Consider the following 18,931-nt stretch of genomic DNA (forward strand, 5'->3'; position numbering starts at 1 on the left):
ACTCCCCATCCCCAGCAGAATCCCTGTTACACTTGGCTGAAAAAAATGCATGAAATTGTTCCGTAGAAGTCCACATCTTCACCGACACAAAGGTCAGCATCATTTAGAAATTGTAAAGGCATTGCTCTCCCTGTTTAATTCCCAGAAGTTATTCTGTTCATCGTCACCAAAGGAACACCAAAAATATGGCATACCACTTGGCAGCCAGTCCTCTGGCCCAGTACAATCTCAGCCTACTCAGCCTTCCACTGCAGGTGATCCCACAAGTTCCCTTGTAAGTCAGGGGAAAAAGAGCGACCTTTTGGCAAAATTCCACCAAGGTAGTCTACAATTAGAATTTCCTAGAAAGTGAAGCCTATGCAGTTCTATATATCTGTCAGGGGAACTTCATCAGCTCACAGGGTGTCTTGATGTCCTGTTTTTCTTTTCCTCTGGCTTATTTGTTATTTACTAATTAAGTTACTTACTATTAAGTCAATGTTAAAATGAAAGCCCTAAGTTACTATGTTGTTTAACAAAAGCATTTACCTTCTTCCATGTGCCTGGCAGACACAGTTCCAGAAGCTGGGGAGTTTCTTTCTTTCTTTCTTTCTTTCTTTCTTTCTTTCTTTCTTTCTTTCTTTCTTTCTTTCTTTCTTTCTTCCTTCCTTCCTTCCTTCCTTCCTTTCTTTCTTTCTTTGAATTTATATTGGTCTCTTCTTTCTTTCTTTCTTTCTTTCTTTCTTTCTTTCTTTCTTTCTTTCTTTTTTTTCTTATTTTTTTATTAGTTCAAATTAGGAACAAGCTTGCTTCACATGCCAATCCCTTCTCCCTTTCCCTCCCCTCCCGCAACCCTCCCCCTCACCCCCAACCTACCCCTCACCCCATCCACCCTCCAATCCCTGAGCTGGGGAGTTTCTTTTCTCTTCTGGTAGATGAGACAGCTGACTCACTGGGAGAAAGTTACTTGCCCAAGGTCAAAAGCAGGTTCAGAGGCTGGAATCAGAGCCCAGGTGGAGAGCTGCAGAGACTGCCTATCTGTAACCACTAGGCACCATATGTTCCCTTAGGAATTAAAGTCTTTTTAAAAGCTCACTGAGACTTGCTGTAAAAGACAGGGACCCTTGGAGACAAATTAGCCTCAACAGTCCACAGCAGAGAATTTGACCCTTAGATGCAGCAGTAAAGTGGGAAAGCTGCTGTTGAGCTTTGTAGAGGTGACAGTAGGGACCTGGAGCCCACATCCAGCTCAAATACTGATCAACTGGAGAAACAGAGATGTGACGAATTCAGAGTGTGGGCTGGGGCAGTAGACAGCCTTGTGTTCCTAGACTTGCATGTCACATATGTGCGACTTAGACACAGCACACAAGTTCTCTGAGGCCTAGTGTCTCCTGAAAACAAAAGAGGATGGTACCACCCAACAGAAGTGCCCTGAGGTTGACATTCAAAGAATCTCTTGCTTTGGGCGTACCTGCTTTTCCCTGCTCACCAGCCTACTCCCACCCTTGGGAGAACTTCCCTTTTCTTAATAAAGTGTGTCTATTTCTACTTTTAATATAAACAAACAAATAAATGAGTGGAGTTCCTGTTACACTTATCAAGAGCCAGACTTGGATTGAAGATATCTAAGACTCATCCACTCAAGAAGTACTGCAATCCCATGAAACTGACACTGAAACAGTTGAATACTGTAATGTACCAAGTTTATTCGTGTGTGTGTGTGTGTGTGTGTGTGTGTGTGTGTGTGTGTGTGTGTGTGTATGTGTGTGTGTGATATATATGGGGGGGTGCATGTGTACTGTGCAGTCTGTGTTCCTTTGAGACAAGTCTCTCTTTGAACCTGGAATTAGGCTAAGGCCAGCAAGCCCCAGCAATCCTCCTGTTTCATTACACACAGCACTGGAATTACTGGCACATGTATCCACATCAGACTTTTTATGTGGGGCCTGGAATCAGAACTCAGGTCCTCAAGCATGTAAAGCAAGGGTTCTTACCCACTGAGCCAATTGTCTGGCCCTGAGCATGAATGCTTTTTAAAGACATTTTTTTTTCCTACAAATGATTTGGCCTTTATAACTATTCTGTATGGCATTCAATCTTTATGACTTTAAGCACAAGGAAGTTAAAATAAAATGTCTATTTACCTTGCCCTAGATCATAAGGTCATAAGGGAGCATGGTTGGTTCCTCCCTATCTGAGACCACTGCTTTCCTATAGTTTGTTGTAATTCCAGAAAAGATGGGACATTTCTTGCAATAATGGAGGAAATAAAATAACATCTTGGACCAGTCATTACTGATTGGTCCAAGATGAGAGAGAAAAGAGCAAATGTCTGACTGAGTCTTATTGGGCAACCTGCATGGAGTCTCAGGAAAGGAGTGTAGTACTCAGGCTTTCTTGGAGATGAGAAGATAATACAAAGATTCCAGAAAGGAAGGAAGTAACAGACACATCTATAGAAATGACCATGGCCAGGGGAGAACACAGCTCTGCTTGGAAAGAACAGCAAAGGGTGGAGGGAATGAGAGAGGTATGTAGAGGGATATCTCGGAGAACTGAATTTCAAAAGGTGACCTGCTTCCCTGAACAAAGACAAGACAATGGGACCATTCTGTCTTCAGCAGAGCGTATGCAGGGGATGAGAGGAACACAGTCAAGATTTTAGTGATGACCTCAAAGTGTGACTAGAAGCTCTGAAACCCCCAACACAGGAGGGCAGGAGGAACCTGCATTTAGTCATGAGTTCTCTGTAGAAGTCCTGCTGCTGGTCCCTCGAAGAAATGGGGTTTGCTTCTAGAGAATGAGCAAGGCTTTCCCAAGGATCCAGTGGAAAGCAAACTACTGACTGTTGGAGATGTGTGCAACCTCCTACCCCCTGGTCCAAATCACTCAGGGAATGTGGAAGGAACATCTCTCTGCCTGTATGTAACAGCAAATGTCAAAACAACAGCTCTTTGAGGAAAAAAGAAATTTTGCTTCACAGTATCTCAAATTACATAACTACTTCTATATCAAGGACAATTTTAAGCTAGAAATGTAATGCAAAATGGCTCACGTTTCCATTTATTATGATTTATTATGAGCTCCAGCACACTTCACATCTGCTATTAAGGAGGCCACAGAAAATCCCATCTCCTTCCCCATCTCCACTATAAGCCATATTGAGAGTCAAACAGAAGGTCTGGAGAACAAAAACAAAATGCAGCAAAACAAAATAGATTCACACTGAGAAAAACCACAGCAGGACTAAACAACTTCTTTGATGGGCATATCAGAGAGTGAGGTCCGGGAGGGGGCTGTATTAGTCAGGTTACTGTTGACAAAATACATAAACTTAAAGGCATGATTATTTACTGGGGCCAGGTTTCAGAACATCTAGTCCACATTGCTAGGCTCCACTGACTCCAGACCCGGGGTAGAGGCAGAATGTCATAGCAGTGGGAAGACCTGGTGAGCTGCTCATCTTGTGACAGACAGAGAGCAGAAGTGGCCAGGGGCCAGATATCAATTTAAAAGGCATTCTTGTAAAGTCCCATGAGGTTCTTTAAGTGGCCACACCCCAAGCCTGAGGACCTCCAACCATCAGGCTCTGCCCATAGGACACTCTAATGGCCATAAAGGCCAGACCCAAGCCCTCAAGATGTAGGTGGCCAAGCTCCACTGATGGGGAATGTCCTTCTGTGTATGTTTATCTTATTGGTTAATGAATAAAGCACTGTTTGGCCAATGAGGTGGGACTAGGAGTCAAGGGGGATTCTGGAAAATGTAGTAAAAAGTCTTGCGATATAGGCAGGAAGTGACATAGCAGGCAGACTCATATTTAAGCAGGGCAAGCAGGAAGTCTCCCTTTTCTCTTGCTCTTGCTGTTGCTTTTCCTCCTGCTCTCTGCTCTGGAGCTGCCATGTGAGCCGGGGAAGACAGGACGCTTGCCACTGGCGTCCTCTATAAGTCTTATTATAATTAAGACTGAGCTAGCACATAAGAAATCCTAGTCAATTGGCCAGCAGCATTGTAACTAATATAAGTCTCTGTGTTACTTGGGACCTTAATGTGGCAGCAGGCAGAATGCGCCCATATGGCAGCAGGGCTTGGGTGGCTTGGGTGGAAAGACTCATAGTAACACTCCACTCTACCGTAAAAGCCCAAGATCAGGCCACAAAAATCCAGCCCATTCCAGGCCACCCTGGAGAGGTCTGTCTCAAAGAATCACTCTGTAAAGCCTGCCTCACCGCCACACTTGGTTCTTCACTGCTTCTGTCCTGAGCAGAGGCAGCCACCCTCCTCTGCTTCTCCCAATAAGTCTCTTGTGTGAGGCTGGTGTATGGTGTGATGTTGTGGTATTCCTTGGCTCCCAACTGTCATGATACCTTTCCTCTCAGAGCTGTGACAACTGCATTGGGTATACCTTTCCCCTCAGAGTTATAACACTTAAAATGCTGCCTGTAACCACTTCCTCCAGCCAGATTCCACCACCTTCCCAAATAGTGACACTGGCTAGGTGAAGAAGTCAATATACAGGCAGACACCTTTGACCCCAGCACTGGGGAGGTAGAGGCAGGTAGATCATTGCCAGTCTAAGGCTGGTCTTCTCTATATATAAGTTACAGGCCAGCCAGTGGTACATACAAAGACCCTGTCTAAAAACATCAAATCAAAACAAACAAACAAAAAGATTCAATACAGAAACCAATGGAGAACAACTCTTATTCAAACTATATTTGAAGGTTGGCCACTCAAACTTATCTATTTGAAAACATCTATAGGGATGGGGAGAGGACGGAAGAGTACATCCAGGGGCTGCCAGACACCATGAGGCCCAGCTGGTGTAAAAGACAGCAGAGGACGGGATGACAGCTCCTCCTGGTCTCTGCCTCAGCTGCCGCCAATCTCCTGTCACACTTAAAGCCACAGTGCTATGTCCTTGGATGTCCTGAGCAGGTTCTCCCTTTTCTCTTCAGGGCTGTGTTAACTAGTTTTCTTTTTTTCTTCCCTGTCTACTGAATGTATTCTTTACCTTCAAGCTCAGGCAAAGCTAGTTTGGAGTCCCTGGAAGATCTTGGGTCTTTTTACTCATGCAGCAATATTTTATCTTTATGGTCACTCTCTACTTCCCTGAGTACAACCAGAAGCTGCTTTAAGATCTCATGCACTTTTGTTTTTGTGTGGAAAGCTAAAGAAATGCTAATTAGTGTGGAGATATACTAATAAACTAGAAGACAGAAAAGAGAGCTCAAGCCAAAGAATCAGAGTAAGGTATTGACATTTAACATCTAATGGTTAAAATTACAGAAAGTATTAGGCAAAGCAGAAAACCCAACTGCAAGAATGATGAATAAACCCTATTTAGCTGAAAAGTGCTACATTTAGGATAGCAAAATTTCTAATCAGGGTCTGTCAACCTACCCAAAAGGTAACTAAAGAGAAAAGGTTTTCCAGAGTTGCCTCTGTGAGCTCCCAAAGATGGAGTTCAAGGTAGCCCACGCACCAAAGCAAGGGGGTCTATATTAGCTGTAAGGGAGAAATTCCATTTCAAATACAGGAATGTACTTTCCCCTGCAATAGAAGAACAGACATTTACCTGCTCAGAAGCTGGGACAAATGAGAGATGACTGGGCCAAGCACAGGGAACTTACAGGGCACTGACAACACTGTGTAACAATGTATTGATAGACAGATGCCTCAGGCAGAAAACGCAAAACTAAAGATGGAGCCAGAGAAATGAACAGGTAAAGGAAGGTGCTTGCCACAAAGCCTGATGACCTGAGTTCGGTCCTCAGTGCCGCAGAGAACAGAGGCCTGCAAGTTATCCTCTGACTCCCACACAAGTACTGTGACACTCCCAGCTGAAAATAATAAATACATAGATTTAATAACACAAAATACAGAACTAAGAGTGAAGCTAAAGTAAACAGGGTTTGTTGGTCATGCTGATGAAGGGGTGTTAGCTGTGAGGACAGCATTACTCTTGGGGGAGAGGATGACAACACGAGAGACTATACATGCTGGGGGACAGGTGTAGAGCAAACCTCTTGCTTTTTTTTTTTTGTGAGCCTAAAACTTCTCTAAAAAATAGTCTTTCAAGAAAAAAAAATGAGTACTCCTAATTTCCAACTATACTCAAAATGAGATTTTTTGAAAACAGCTAGGTAAACATGACCCACTTGAAGTTCGACTTGGAGCGGGTTTATAAGCTGACACTGGCTCATGCTGAAAGCCTAACCACAGAGCACACGGAATGTGCGCTCACATTCACACACTAACACAGCATCACAGCCACATTCCAAGTTACAGTGCAAAATGCTCAAAATCAAAAGTTACATTCAAAATTCAGAAGGCATTTCCCCATAGAAATAACATTATGTAAACATGGTATTTTGGTTCACAGCCTAAATCACAAGAACCAATTTAACCCATAATGTAAATAAACAGTGATCTAGAACGGGAGGCCCTGCAGCTCCAGCTACTCCCCAGAATCCACAGCAGAGAGAGAGGCTGGTGCACATCGGAGGCCTAACGAGTGTGTTGACTGTGGGATATTGAGTACACTCCGTGCTGATCATGGTTCTATAGACTTGATTGTGTTGAGTAATTTTCACAATCTTACAAGGTAGCACTTTATGGAAAGAAATGAGGGCGATGAAACTTGCAGAGGAAAGAGCTTGTTATGACTACAAGGCTCGACAGTAAAGGCAGAGGAACCCAGAGCTCACTCTCACCTACAACACATACCTTCTCTCTGTTAGGGCTAAAGGGCCCAGGACTCAACCCGGAAGGAGCTTCTGTGATTATACATCTCCCCAGGGCAGGGATGTGTGGTCAGTCAGTGATGCAAGCACATCCTGTAATGCCGTTCAGATGCTAAACACTGCCGTTGCCCCGTGTGACGAAGGCTTGAGCTCTAGGGTGGCACTGTTGGGATGTGAGGAGATGGGAAATCCATGGGGTCTGGTGTGTTCTTAGAGGGCATTATGGGATTCCAGGCCCCTTCTCCTCCTCCTCCCTGCTTCTGGATGTGGTGTGTGAGTGCATTTGCTCTGCAATGAGCTCCTGCCCAAGAAGCAAGAGGCCGCATTCGTCATGGACTAAGACGACTCCACAACTGAGATCCAAAATGAGCCTTTTCTTTTAATAAATTAGCTGCTTTAGGCATTTTGTTATGTGACAGAAGGCAGACTAACAAAACTAAGCACGCAAGAGATACCTGGTGATTAAATGAAAGGCAGTCTTTCTCCTTTGCTGAGTGTTGGGCTTACAGCAGCCAAAAGTATAATGTTATAATTATGCCTTTGGTATTTCCTAAGTTTCTTTTGCTGGGTTCCTTTCACGTTTCATCTACTCCCAGGTGGTCAGCTAATATAGCATCTGCCCTGTTCCATGAATGTAACTGCACAGGCTGTTTCAAATAATTCATTAACTCAAAATAAAATCTTAACTCCTGAGAGGTGAAACCTCTAATCTATTGGGAGGCAACTATCTTATTTCAGGTCAAACATGGCTCCTTGACCTCTTAGGCAGAGTTTAGCCCTGCAAAGAGCAATGCATTATATAGAGAGATTGTTGTGAACCACAGCTGACTTTAAGTCTGGAAAAATTTTAAGAACTGGAACTTTCTAAGCAGTTCTAATTATCTCAGCTCCCTCCTGTCCTATACAACATGCTTGGCTTCTTGGTCTTGGACTCCATAAGTGAGGCAAAGATCTAATTCACACAAACCTGTGGCCCATGAAAGACTGCAAAATAAACCAGTAAAAAAAAAAAAAAAACCACACACAATGTTTAGAATGATATGAATCACCACTTTCTTCATAAAAAGAACATCATTGTATATTCTAACAGAAAGGTACATAAATCTAACATAACCCAGACATCTTGAAAATTCACATTTACTAGTATGCTGTCAGTTATAAAAACAGACTTGCAAACAGCATAGCCAGGGAGGCCTTCTCTATGGAAAACTGGTGGTGACAGGGTTGGAGGCAGAGGATCATGCATCCATCTGCTTCAGCAAGGGATTAGAGAGATGATATGCTTCTTAATTACAATTCACACAGTGTGTGTGTGTGTGTGTGTGTGTGTGTGTGTGTGTGTGTATGTGTGTGTGCATGCATGCGCGCGCGCGCGCGCGCGCACACACACACACACACACACACACACACATGCGCAGAGACATTCACATGTGTGAATTCATGTGTGGTGTATATATGGAGGTCAGGGGACAACCTTGCATTGGCATAGGAGCTCTTGTGTTTGGCATTGCTCTAGATTAGCCCGTTAAGAGCTTCCAGGCTTCTGTCTCTGTCTCCATCTTCCCATGGCAGGCCTCCTGGGATGCTCACACTGTCAGATTTTATGAGGATCCCAAGGAGTCAAATTCAGGCTCTCATACTTGAATTGCAGTGCTTTCTGCCCACTCTGAAATGTAGTCACTGAGAAGGCCAATTGTACATTGCTGTACTTCAATGGGTTAATAAAACCCAAAGCAAATAACTATTATAATAAGGCTAAGTCTTTAATTAAAACCAAGAACAGAAACATGAAAAACAAAATGATCTCAGCACAACCTTGATAATGAACCGTACCCTAACCGTCCATCCCACGGATGACAGCAAGTCAAATAAGCAGAGCCTGTGCTGTAACGCCAAAGGTCTGTAGGGCGAGGGCATAGCTAGTAGAATATCTAAGTGGCTTCTCAGTAAGTTGGTTTGGCTTACAAAAACAATTCTCAGACTCCTTAAAACACTGACTTAAAAGTCTTTTAGAGTATATGTAAGAACTGATGAGAAAAAACAGAGTTTTGGTTCCGTCGTCTGCTCATCACCACCCAGTGAGGTGCATTGGTGATGATTCCTCTAAATTAGAATGCCTAATTCAAGAAAGTATCTCGGTGGTAGGAACATATTTTAAACCTTGTGCCTCAAACTTAACATTAAGACTTTTGGTTTATATAAATCACAGAGGGTAGAGTGTCTTTCCCAGGTGGCCAATGGAGACCAGTCCTCTGGGGAACCATTTCACCTCCTCTCTGGTTTGTAGAGGCCTTGGAGCAGCCTGGAGTGATCTCACTGGAGACACTGAGTTGTGTCATGGCTAAGCAGTATTGTGGACTCAAAATGCCTCAACTAGCTATTCTGCTTGGCTGTGTGTTAAAACTTGGAATTCTCAGATTGGCACTCCATGAAATGTGGTCTACTGGGAGGTCTTCAGGTCACAGGAGGCGTGCCCATGAAGAAGACAGTAGATCCCAGCCCCCCTCCTTTTCTTCATTGTCGTAGTTTAGATAAGAAAGGTTCTCAGATCTCATGTGTTGAAGGCTTGATGACTAGTTGGCGACACTACTGAGAGGTGACAGGACTGTAAAATGGCAAACATCAATGGATTAGTCCATAGCTTACCAGACTACTTGGAGGTGGGGCCTCTTTATACAAAGTAGGATACTGAGGAGTAGGTCTTTGAAGGCTTAATTTTGCCTCAGGTTCTGGCCTTTCATGTTCTTTGACCCTCAAATAAAGAACAGCTCTGCTCAGCCACACTCTCTCATGCTATTGGATTTACCTCAGTCCCCAAAGCAATGGGACCAGCCAAAGACACTCTGAAGCATCCAAAACCATAACCCCAAAAAAGTTTTTCTCCTTTAAGTTGTGTTCTGGGAATCTTGTCATAAGGATGGAAAGCTCACTGGAAAGACCCACCATAGGGTAAGCAGCTTTCTCTGTCAAGCACTCTCACTAACACTGCATCACCACAGGCCCAAAGCAACAGGGCCAACTGATTTTGGACAGAAATCTTTAACACTGTGAGCCAAAAACATTCCATTTCTTCTTATAAAGTGATTGTTTTAGGCACTTGTTAGAGTGATGGAGAGCTGGCTAGCACCCCAGTCCAAGCACAGAGGATGCTCTCTAACCATGGTAGTGAGCACAGTAGGCCCATCACACTCCTGAACCCCTCAGTGAACAAAGTACAGGATGGATAAGACCCCCACTAAGCACAGAATAAACAGATCTGGCCTTGGCCCACCTCACTTTCACCACAGCAGTCAAACCATCAGGCTGTCCTGCAGTTGCAGGATTGGGGAGGGGGCTCCCACAGCCCAAGGTTAACCCCCACTTGATGTTTGGTGTTCTGACACCTGTCTATTCTCTGAATCTCCACAAACTTGCCTCTTTTCCTAACTCAGCACCCTCAAATTTCTCTAGACTTGCAAACCCTTTTCACAGAAACACAGCTTTAGAGTTCTCCCGGGGATTGCTAAAGCATTCATTCCCTTATTATGGCATGACACCACAAGCAGGAACTTTCAAGTGAAAACGTTTCATTTAAAATAGTCATAAATGTGAAAATTTATATTAAAATTTCCTATTTCATAAATAATGTCACTATTTCATATATATATTATATATGTATATATCACCTAACGTATTAATTATATGAAAAAGGCATGATTGGTCAATAACATAAATACATTTTAGCACCAAAATATACCCTAAAATGTCAAATTGAAACAAAATTCATATTATAGAATCAAACAAATTAAAATACCTGAATTTTTTGGGGGGAGTTTTTGTTTTCTGAATGTATAATCTGATACTTTTATAGCATTCCTCTTTTGTCTGAAAATGATGGAATACAGATTATAATTTCAGGTTTAGATACTAAATACTTCTTGGATAATTGTGAATAGTTTTAATTCTACAAAATCAAAACATTGCATTATACAAGGTCCAATATTATATTTTCTATTTTGAATACTGACTTTTGAATTAAGTTTCCATTATCAAAACGGAATGTGGGTATTTCAGAGATGATCCTGTGGTTTACAGAATTACCAAGTTTAAACTCATCATTAGCTTGCATATTTCAATCAGAAGCATCAGTGGCCTTATGCACACTGCTCAAACAAACTGCTCACTTATCCAGGAAGAAAGTGGCACAGTATGGTCCAACCGCTAGCACAGCCAGGGCCGCTGGGCTGGAGACTGTGTGTGGTCCATGAAAGAGCACAGCGTTGAGCAGACTCTCCTGATTGGCTGAACCCTTCTGAATACTGAGGGGCTTGCATACTGCTTATTTTCTAGGAGGAACATGCGACTAGGTGCTCATTTTAAAACGGAAGAAAACAGGCATTATTTTAACATGGAGTTCCAAGACTATGTTCACTCACGAGGAAAATCTAATTCTTTTTTCTTGTTCACTGAAACTTTGATGATCTTTACAATAATAATATTCAATGCATTTACATCTACTCCAACTTAAGACAAAAACTTCTGTGCTCTAAAATGTGCATGCCCCACTAAAAGCTGGCTGCTCTTGCTTTCTGTATTTTCTTACGTCTCACCTCAGGAAACAGTGGTAAATGGCTAGCTAAGATTTTCAAGTCACTCTAACTGTCAACCCACTTTACTCTACTGTCTGCACATATTCGCCATCCAAAATTGCTCTTGATGACTTATCTGGTGATGTGCACATTACCACGGCCAACAGATGTATTCTGTCTTACTGTGTGGCTAGCATCTGCTTGAATGATTCCTCTTTCCCAAGGCAGTTTTATCATCGGAATGAATAACAGTCCTTTTCGTGTACTGCTCAGGTTGCTTTGTGGCAAGCTCTTTGGTTGGATTTTAACTTATCTTTGAAAGTGTGGTTGCTTTTGAGGGTCAGTGGCCATTCTATCCATCTTATTACTTCATCCTGATGACACATTTATCCCTAAAGGTCTCAGATATTCTCCACTAGCCAAGGGAAATTTCTACCTCTAGCCTAGACCTAGCTCCCAAGTCCAGTTTCCCTAAAAACATGCAAGTTCCACCAGAGGGAGTGCCATATCTGCTTTGCTATTTTGTTCTCAGCATGTGATGGATACATGACACATAGCAATAATCAATAAATATTTGTTGAAGAGACCAATCATTCATTTGCTCTCTGACCTCCAGTTGGCATGTTTCCCTCTCCAGGCCTTAGTTTTCCATCTGGAAATAAAGGGACAATAGCAGCTCCTTTCCAGGTTTGCCTCAAGGCACATCAAATAGAGAACATGAGTGCATTTTATGAACTAAAAAGCAATATGCCAGCCAAACACACACACACACACACACACACACACACACACACCACACACACACAGAGAGAGAGAGAGAGAGAGAGAGAGAGAGAGAGAGAGAGAGAGAGAGAGAGAGAGAGTTTGTAAAGGCTAAAATATTTACTCCTTGGACCTTTACAAAAACAAAAAACAAACAAACAAAAAAAACTAATGTTTGCTGACCTCTAACACAGAACAGTTTCTGTCTGAGTTTAAGTAAATATCCTATGAGTTAATGAATGAATGACTAATACCTTGCAGGGCTACCTGTACTGTAACATGCTGTTAAGGGAAGGCAGTCTTTGGGCTGTTCCCCCTCTACTTAAAACAAGTCATCAAGGTATCAACATATAGGCACCACTGTCTTCCCCAATACTGTTAAGTTTAAGAAAGTGCAGTTGATATACATTTCCACTTTCCCCTAATTATGTCAATAGAAACAGAGAAAACACACTGGTTTCTGGAGGATGGAGTAGAGATGGGAGCTTGGAAGCCATGAAGCCATCTCTATGAGAAAGCTGGTAGTTGTCCAGTACACAAGTCCAAGTCTACAGAAATCTACTCATGGTTGTTACAAAATGCATAGATTTTATTCTTGGGGGAACTCTATGACCAGAGTTTGGAAATGGTATATTCATAAAAGAGGGTTATACATATCACAACAAATAGAACACCAACCAAATACTACACAAAAGAGAAAAGGAACTTGGAATCAATCACTCAAGATTTGAGTTTGACCTCTACCATGTGTTCCATATGTGACTCCCTGTGAACTGAGTTTCTGTCTCTAGAAAAGAGAGTGGTCACTACGGAAGGTACCTATTAGGAGGCTACTAAGAGCCAGTGGCCATACTCCATCTTGTGATGAAAGCCTCATCAGCAACTCCATGTAGTAACGACCCAGAGTCCAGACATGCTGGCCGACTTGCTTAGACAAGCATTATGTGTTGAGCATACACCTGGTTAGCTTTAAAAAAACCTAACGTCTACTTTTTCCACAGGAGCTCTCCTGCCTGTGACTCTGACACACTCAGAGTGCAACTGAGTCATCCTGGGTCTGCAGATGAACATTACCTTTCCTTCATCGACTCATGCACTCTCCCGTGCTGGATGCACTGTTCCTCCAATTCATCATTTCTCTTCTGTATCTTCTCCAGCTTGTCACACATATACATTTTCTCTTGACTGAGTCGAACTATTTCTGACCTAGAGAGGGTGGAAACACAGAAACTGTAGATGGCAAAGAGTCACCTCACTAGAATGTATTTTCATTGTATAAACAAACCGTGGCACTCTCTTAAACTCTGGACTTAGGCATAATAGTGAAGAATTATTTTATATCAAAGAAAATATTTCAGATATTCACAATGCCTAGTAGAGGAATATGTACCTCATAGGGACTCCAGTTACAGTACTGCAGAGATCTGAGAGATCAAGCCAGAGAGCTCTAGTTACAATGGGGGAACTGGCCCTTCCGTGGACATCTATATTCTGAAAGTAACATCATTCCCTTTCCACCCTGCTCCTAGACTGCTGTAACGGGTGGAGAGAGATGACCTGCACTGAGACCAAAATCCACCAGTGTCTCCATGGTGACCAATGATGTCTTTCAGGACATAAACTAATCTTCAGTCTTGGATGACAATCCCAACTCTAACATTTGCAGATCAGAAAGATATCTAAGGAAAGTTGTGTCCTTTTTAAAATTAAACTGCCAGCACCGACGCCATTTCCTCATGCCTACTGGCTCATCAGTTAGAGAAGTCACACTTTCAATTTCTCTACACTGTAAGTAATTTTTTAAGTTAACCAAAAACACTTTTGATGAGAAATTAGTTCCCTTCCCAGAAAGGACTGCTTCATTATGCAAGGCCACCTTTTGTTCTAGTCAAGAAGACCTTGGGTTTGCCAGGGGAAATCTTATCCCATAGACTGTTCAACCCAAAGACCACCATGCTGGCAGGGGTGGGGCAATGTCAGTTCACCCCACTCCTCCCTTTGTTTTCATTTTTACTCAAGTGCACATGAAACAGAGCCTGCTAGCATCAGTACCTTCACCGCTCACAATTGAGCATGGCCTTGAACTGAGCTCTGTTCACCCAGACATTTCCCTAGAGTTTGCCTTTCTGAACAATGCCCTATACCTCAACTTTTCCACCAGTTTTCAGGTAAGACAGAGTATGTATAACTCATCTCCTTTTTTAAGCTCAGCTAGGTACTCTCTCTGCATTAGCCTCTCCCACTAAGAATACACCCGCATGTGAAACAGTCTACATCCCTGGATAAATGATTCATGTCTATCCATTCAAAATCACATATAATACAAAAAGTAACCTAGAAGCTATAATAATATTTGAATTTAGTATTTCTTCCCAAACTAGCATCTCCTGACATATATTGAAATACATTCCAAGTGGAAAAAGTCCTTAAACCAGATTAGGAAAATAATAAAATACATGGAAAAGAACCCACACCTATATCCTCAGGCTGCTTCCAAGAGAGGTGCCATTTTCAAAGAAAAGCACAAAGAAAAATAGACAATAATCAAAATATAAAATATTCACATATAAAAAAATCATATATTTGGAAAGCCATATGTTTATGTTTATATTCAGTATAGCACTACTTATAGAGAGAATTTTGGTCTATGACGCAATACATGGAAACTTTATCAAGAATTCTATCAATAGGACATTGGCTATCTTGCCTATGTGCTAAAGTAATTTATTCACCTAAAATGTAGTATTTGATAAGAACAGGGAAACATTAAAAAAAAATCAGCATGTATAATGCAATTCCATTTTACAATTAAGCTATTTGGGCATGCACCAAATATTAATACTGATAATTTCTGGATGGTAGAATGTTTTTCCCTTTTGTTTGACCATATTTTTCTGTGTTTTACCAAGTCTTACAATAGATAGTGTGCTTCTGGTGAAAGTCAGGACTGATGAGGGAGGAGGAGAGGGAGGAGAAAGGAGAGGAGGAGGGGGAGGGGAGGGGAGGGGAGGGGAGGGGGAGACAAGGGTCCTGGTGAGGACGTGCACTCTCAGCACTGTGCACTTGCTGTTGGATTTTACGAGGGAACCTAAACTGCCCTTAAAACATTTAGTAATTAAAAAAAAAACTTAAGAACACTGCAAAAATATTCATGAAAATCAGATAGATGAGGGTTACAAGTACCATTAAAGTGCTGCAACCAACAAAGTTACAAAAATAAAGGAAATATGGACAATTTCTCTAGAAGGTAGAGCATGAAAGGTTATTTATAAAATGCTCAACTTTATTACTGTTTTCAGAAATGAGTAATAAGATTTGATACTACTGTCAAATATATATTTCATCCCCACTGTGTATCAAACCCATCTTTTGAAGATCTCAAATACTCTAGGAAGCAATTTTTAATTTCCTTTTTCTGTGAGGGAAATATGCAGTTTAACCAGTTGTCTAAGGCCAGCAATGGGGAGTGGCCAGCCCTGCTTGGGCTCTTATCTCTGAAGGGGCAGTTCTACCCACAGTGCAATGCTCGTGCTCATCATCTCTCCTATGAACCCTTCAGTTTTTGCAGTCACATATTTATTTAGGGGCATCTCTACCGAGAAGAGGCTAATTCAACACTTAAGCAAAATAATACATATTAGCAGCCTTGAAAAGTCTGTCTGGCTTTTGAAGCAACAATTCCCTTTTAAAAGAATCATCAAAATTTAATTATGTTATAGTTATATTTTTACTACAATAGTTAAAAGTCATAAACATCTAATGAATACAAAGAAGGGGTTTGATTACAATTTTGTTGGTGACGTATTTACTGACAGAGAAACTTGCTCATTAATGAAACAGGTAGAAAGCAGCTGTAAAACTGCACACATTGCATGAACCTATCATGACATAGGCTGCTGTACATGACAATATTTACATACACATGAAAATGATGAGGAGCATATAAAAAATACCAGGGTTTTCTTGAGATAGTAACGTTTCCTTAATTTTTCTTTGTGATTCCCTATGTCTTCAGTAAACACAAAAATGTTATTTTTCAAGGATAGACTACTATAATATGTGCTATTGTAACAATCTTTCCTGCCTTGTATACTTTGGGTTTTTTCCCCCCACTTTATTTATAATGGCAACTTGCCTACAAGCTTCTGTCATACAATATAGCTTCGCTTTATGTGTACATACATCGCTCTTTATTTGGGCAGAGCTGACAATATAGTCATACAACTAGTGGCTTGCAAAGGGAAAAGAGAAAACACATTTACCCTACTCCTGTATCAAAGGAAAATGACTCTAATTCATTTTCATAGAAATGTAGGTAATTTCTGGCTTTTCGGAAGCATGAACTTTCCCTGCATTTTATGCAGCAGCTACAGCGTGTAATTGCATTTGCATGAATGGAAGACATTTTACTACTATAATTCAGATTATAATGATAATTGCTTTTAAAGGAAAAATATGACACCTTCATTTTTTATTCTTTTGGATTCTGGTTTGACTTTTGGTAACAATTAACAGAAGGCCAATGTCAGTCTCCTTTTGTAGAATATAATTTTTGTAGCAGCCCAACCTAACATCATCTAAACATGCAAGGAGAAAAAAAATAGTTCAACCGGGTGTGTGTTCTTTTACTTCAATTAAACTCACACAGTTGGATACCTACTGCTGCCAAAACAGTAATATAATTTATACATTATAGTCCACATAGTAAAACTACACTAAAAGTCATTTAACAATATTTATAACACCATAAAATACAGTGTTAAAATATATGAACTGCAATATGTACCAAAATTATAAAATTTGTTTCTCATCATCAGTGATTAAAACCAGGATCATTACTCTAGCCTCAATACTCACAACCCTGGTGACAGATTAGAATTCAAATCTTAATGATCAATTTACAATTAACAAGATAGAAGTGAAACAAATTAAACCAACCATTATATATAACGAGACCCCATGGACTCCCATTGTTCCTCTTAATTACAAAACGCAAATCACAAATACACAATGGGCAGTGCTAGACGTCAATCCACAGGCCTAGCAACCCAGCGAGTGACAATGACAGAAAAATGGGGAGAAGGAAAATCACACAGACCCAGTTCTGTGCTCATTCCTATCCTTCCAGTGTGCAAGGAGAGAGAGGCTGAGACCTAGAACAAAGTGTGCTTGATCTCCAACATGGAAGGGCTCCGTCAGGGTGGGCACAGGCTCATCTTCAGCCAGTGCCCAACATTTTCTAGGTCTTCCCAGACCAGGTTTTTGATCATAATTCAAACTGTGCCTCTAACATTTTAATGTGGATTTTTCCAACTATCTAGGGAGAGAGAATACTTACTTCACTTTGATAAAGAAAAATAAATTGCATGAGAGATATCTAAGTGCATCGATTTACCTCCCTCAACAACCTCGTAACTACGGAAGTTCTCAAGTGGGAAGGGGTAGCTAAAGTTTACACTTAACTAAAACCAGCCAGAATGTCTGCCTGGTGCCAATTAAAGACAAAATAGAATTAATTTTCTTGCCTCATGGTAAAAAACAAGCTATAAAAGATGTAAAGTATGAACCAGGATTTTAGTCTTCATTTTAAATGGGAACATCCCATTCACAACCCCTGTGGTTTCAGGCACCACTGCACACACAGTGTAAAGTAATGGGCTTATGGCTACAGAGGCTTCAGAGACAGAAACAGTTGTCACTTTCATAATGCGATGTACAGTTTACTTGGGGAGAAAATGCATCATGACGCACACACAGAGATACACACACACTCACACTCATGCACACACACTTATACACACACACTCACCCCACCACCACCACCACACACACACAGTTTCAGTTCATTTTCTGAGAGCAGCCTTGCAGGAGGCTGGGCAGAGAGGCAGGATGTATGGGCATGGAGAGCCCAGACTGTCAGCTTCTCGGGCTTCTCTGATGATTCCTCATGGGCTCTAGTCAAATGCCTAAATCTGTAAGTGAAGAAGCGTATTTTCAATGCTGAGTCCTTTTATTTAGTGTGGCATTGTGAATGACACAAAATGTTTACAGAAATTTTAGCAAGGAAAGGGGGAAATATTTTTTATTGATAATAAAAAAATCATGTTTTATTTTCATTAAAATTTTTACTATAGTACTTTGTGAAAAACCGGAATCAAAATACTATCTGGATGAAACCATTATTTTGGAGACTGCATTCCCCCAGTGAGAGAACCCCTTACCTCAACGGCCATCAGAAGGTATTCATCCCAAAAGTTTGGCAAAGAGTACATAGACACATGCCCTGAAGTGACAGGTCTTACTACATTATTTTTCTTATTTTAAAGGAAACATTCTGATCACAGCAGAAGATAACATCAAAACAGAATGTCAAACGGAGCATAAAAGAAAGTGAAAATGTCTTAATTCCTTCGAAATTGGGGGAGAAACGAGGTGGGATTGACGAGAAAACAAAGAACATCAAACACAAGTTTACCTTAAAAACCTTAAAAACACAAGTTATTTTGTCTACTGTTTTGTGAAGTACATAAAAAGTTTCAAAATAGAACAATTTATTGATGTTCACTGCTTGTAAGGCCTTAGCCTCGTGGGTTACCATTTTAATTCTTCAGACTCAGAACCTGGAGTCAAAAGAGCCTGACCCACAAAGTCATGAGGCTCCAGTGTTTCCGGGTTGGTTCTGTTTGGCCCCACAGATATTTTCATTGCAAAACAGACTTTGCCCATTTGGAAATGTTACTCTGACCTTGCCCAGTCATGAAGTGTGTGCTGCTGGGACAGCAGCCCCTGTACCTTGCTATGGCGTAAGCAAGCACTGGGCAGGGGGCTCACAGCTGCCTTCCCCAGTTGTGGGTTCTTCGGCAGCTCAGCCAA

General features: G+C 41.4%; 1 protein-coding gene across 8 annotated transcripts in view; it reads right to left on the reverse strand.

The window, feature by feature from the left end:
- Window positions 1-18,931, reverse strand: part of LOC113830672 (SHH signaling and ciliogenesis regulator SDCCAG8) — a 200,483-nt gene that overhangs the window by 51,206 nt on the left and 130,346 nt on the right. For all 8 annotated transcript variants that reach the window (XM_027418885.2, XM_027418883.2, XM_035445420.1 and 5 more), the window contains one exon: window positions 13,133-13,264. In XM_027418885.2, coding sequence (XP_027274686.1) covers window positions 13,133-13,264 — 132 coding nt within the window. The remainder of the gene's footprint in view (window positions 1-13,132; window positions 13,265-18,931) is intronic.

This window comes from Cricetulus griseus, chromosome 5, assembly GCF_003668045.3.
Source record: "Cricetulus griseus strain 17A/GY chromosome 5, alternate assembly CriGri-PICRH-1.0, whole genome shotgun sequence".
In the NCBI taxonomy this organism is placed as follows: Eukaryota; Metazoa; Chordata; class Mammalia; order Rodentia; family Cricetidae; genus Cricetulus; species Cricetulus griseus.